Raw genomic sequence first — 1,672 nt, forward strand, 5'->3', positions numbered from 1 at the left:
TACATGTACATATAAATCTATATACATATATATATATATATCTATATATATATGTACATATATTTATACAAATAAAACTATATACACATCTATATATAAATATATATATATATATTCATATATATTATGTTCTTGTTCGTGTTCATGTTCATGTTATTTAAAGTCGTGTCCGTTTCACCTGATTACTCACGCGTCTTTCACGTGCCCACATCGCGTACGTATTCCTACCTACCATTCAGAATAAATCCCTGGAAGGGCAAGACCTCAGTGAACGCCGGGAAGCTCAACACCTTGCGCTCGGAGGTGCTGCGGTTCAAGAAACGCCGGACGGGATGGGCTGGCCCACAGTACCATCTGGGGTATGCTTGGTGCACCCTTATCAGTGAGTGGGTGGTCAACCAACATCTGCTGCGTGTGCTGTTCTCGTACATTGAGCGTGGAGTGCTGCCCAAGGATTCGGCGTTGACGGCCCTACCGGAGACGATGCGCTCGGCGGCTGTGGAGAAGACGTACAAGAAACGCAAGCAGCACAAGGCCAAGGAACGCAGTACGGTGCCGCCGTGGCTGCGGTCTAGGTGAGAGCGTGCTGACGCGCAGATTGTGTGGGGCTTTGGTATAGGCTTGGGAATATGTGTATAGGCAAACGCTAGAAGTGTGCGTGCATTTAGAGGGGTACGTGCATGCAGGAGTATACGTGCACACAAAGGTTTAGGTACCAATGCTTTCTTTGATTGCTGCCCTTATTTAGTTTAGCGAGCGTCCACCTATGGCTATGGCGTCACAATATCATCGTATTACCGCATTCCTCATAGGACTTCTGCTCCACGAAGGTACCAACACCGTATGCGTCGATGATACGTATGCATCAATGATACGTATGCACCAATGATACGGCACCTTCACTGCAGCCGCAGCAATGACCTTCACAACCACCTCACCCACCTACCACCCACGTTCTGTGGCTTTCGAACCAATGCCGCATCCCATCTACCACATGACTTGCACTACAGGTTCAGCAACCGCAGGAAGAACAACAACAGCCCCCACGCGCTTCATACGCGACTGCCAGACGAGTTCATAGACCCCACAGTGGTGGATGCTCGGCTGATGTCATCCAAGCACTGGGTGATGGACAACTTTGGGTTGCGCACACAGTTCAAAATCGACGACCGGGTATGTTTATTTGTTTGCGTTTCTGTTTGCGTTTTATGTTTGAGTTTAGAGTTGGGTTTGGGTTTGGGTTGATTGTTTGTGTTGATGTTGGTGTTTGTGTTTGTGTTTGTTTTGTTGTTCATCTCCTCAAGCGTGGTAGATACGAAGGGGGGGGGGGGATTGTGTATGCTGTGGTGGCTTGGAATACCAGTGGTTGATGCTTAGCTGATCTGCGGGATAGTGAGCGGTGGACTCCCCTGGAGTGCGTGCAGCGGTCAGGCATGTATGTACACCTTTGATTCCTATGTCCCCGTGTCTGTGTGATCTTGGATCTCTGTGTATTGTGCTGGTTCGTGTTTCTAAGGGTCTGTCTGTTGGTTGGTACTAACTGGAAAGGTTTTCATAGATCCTGAAGGAGGTGTTTTTAATCTCTTTATCTATGCATATACACAGTATATGTTCATCCGTATATATATATATATATATATATATATATGTTGTGTGTGTGTGTGTGTGTGTG

The 1,672-nt window shown here is 46.8% G+C and overlaps 1 protein-coding gene across 1 annotated transcript in view; it reads left to right on the top strand.

Annotated features, from left to right (window-relative positions):
* SARC_03214 (hypothetical protein) overlaps positions 1 to 1,672 on the top strand; it is a gene marked incomplete at its 5' end in the record, with an annotated part of 22,136 nt that overhangs the window by 10,805 nt on the left and 9,659 nt on the right. Inside the window, 2 exons of the mRNA XM_014302998.1 lie at positions 164 to 575; positions 1,011 to 1,173. Of these exons, the coding sequence (XP_014158473.1) occupies positions 164 to 575; positions 1,011 to 1,173 (575 nt within the window). The remainder of the gene's footprint in view (positions 1 to 163; positions 576 to 1,010; positions 1,174 to 1,672) is intronic.

The sequence above is a fragment of the Sphaeroforma arctica genome, assembly GCF_001186125.1.
Source record: "Sphaeroforma arctica JP610 unplaced genomic scaffold supercont1.159, whole genome shotgun sequence".
NCBI lineage: Eukaryota > Ichthyosporea > Ichthyophonida > Sphaeroforma > Sphaeroforma arctica.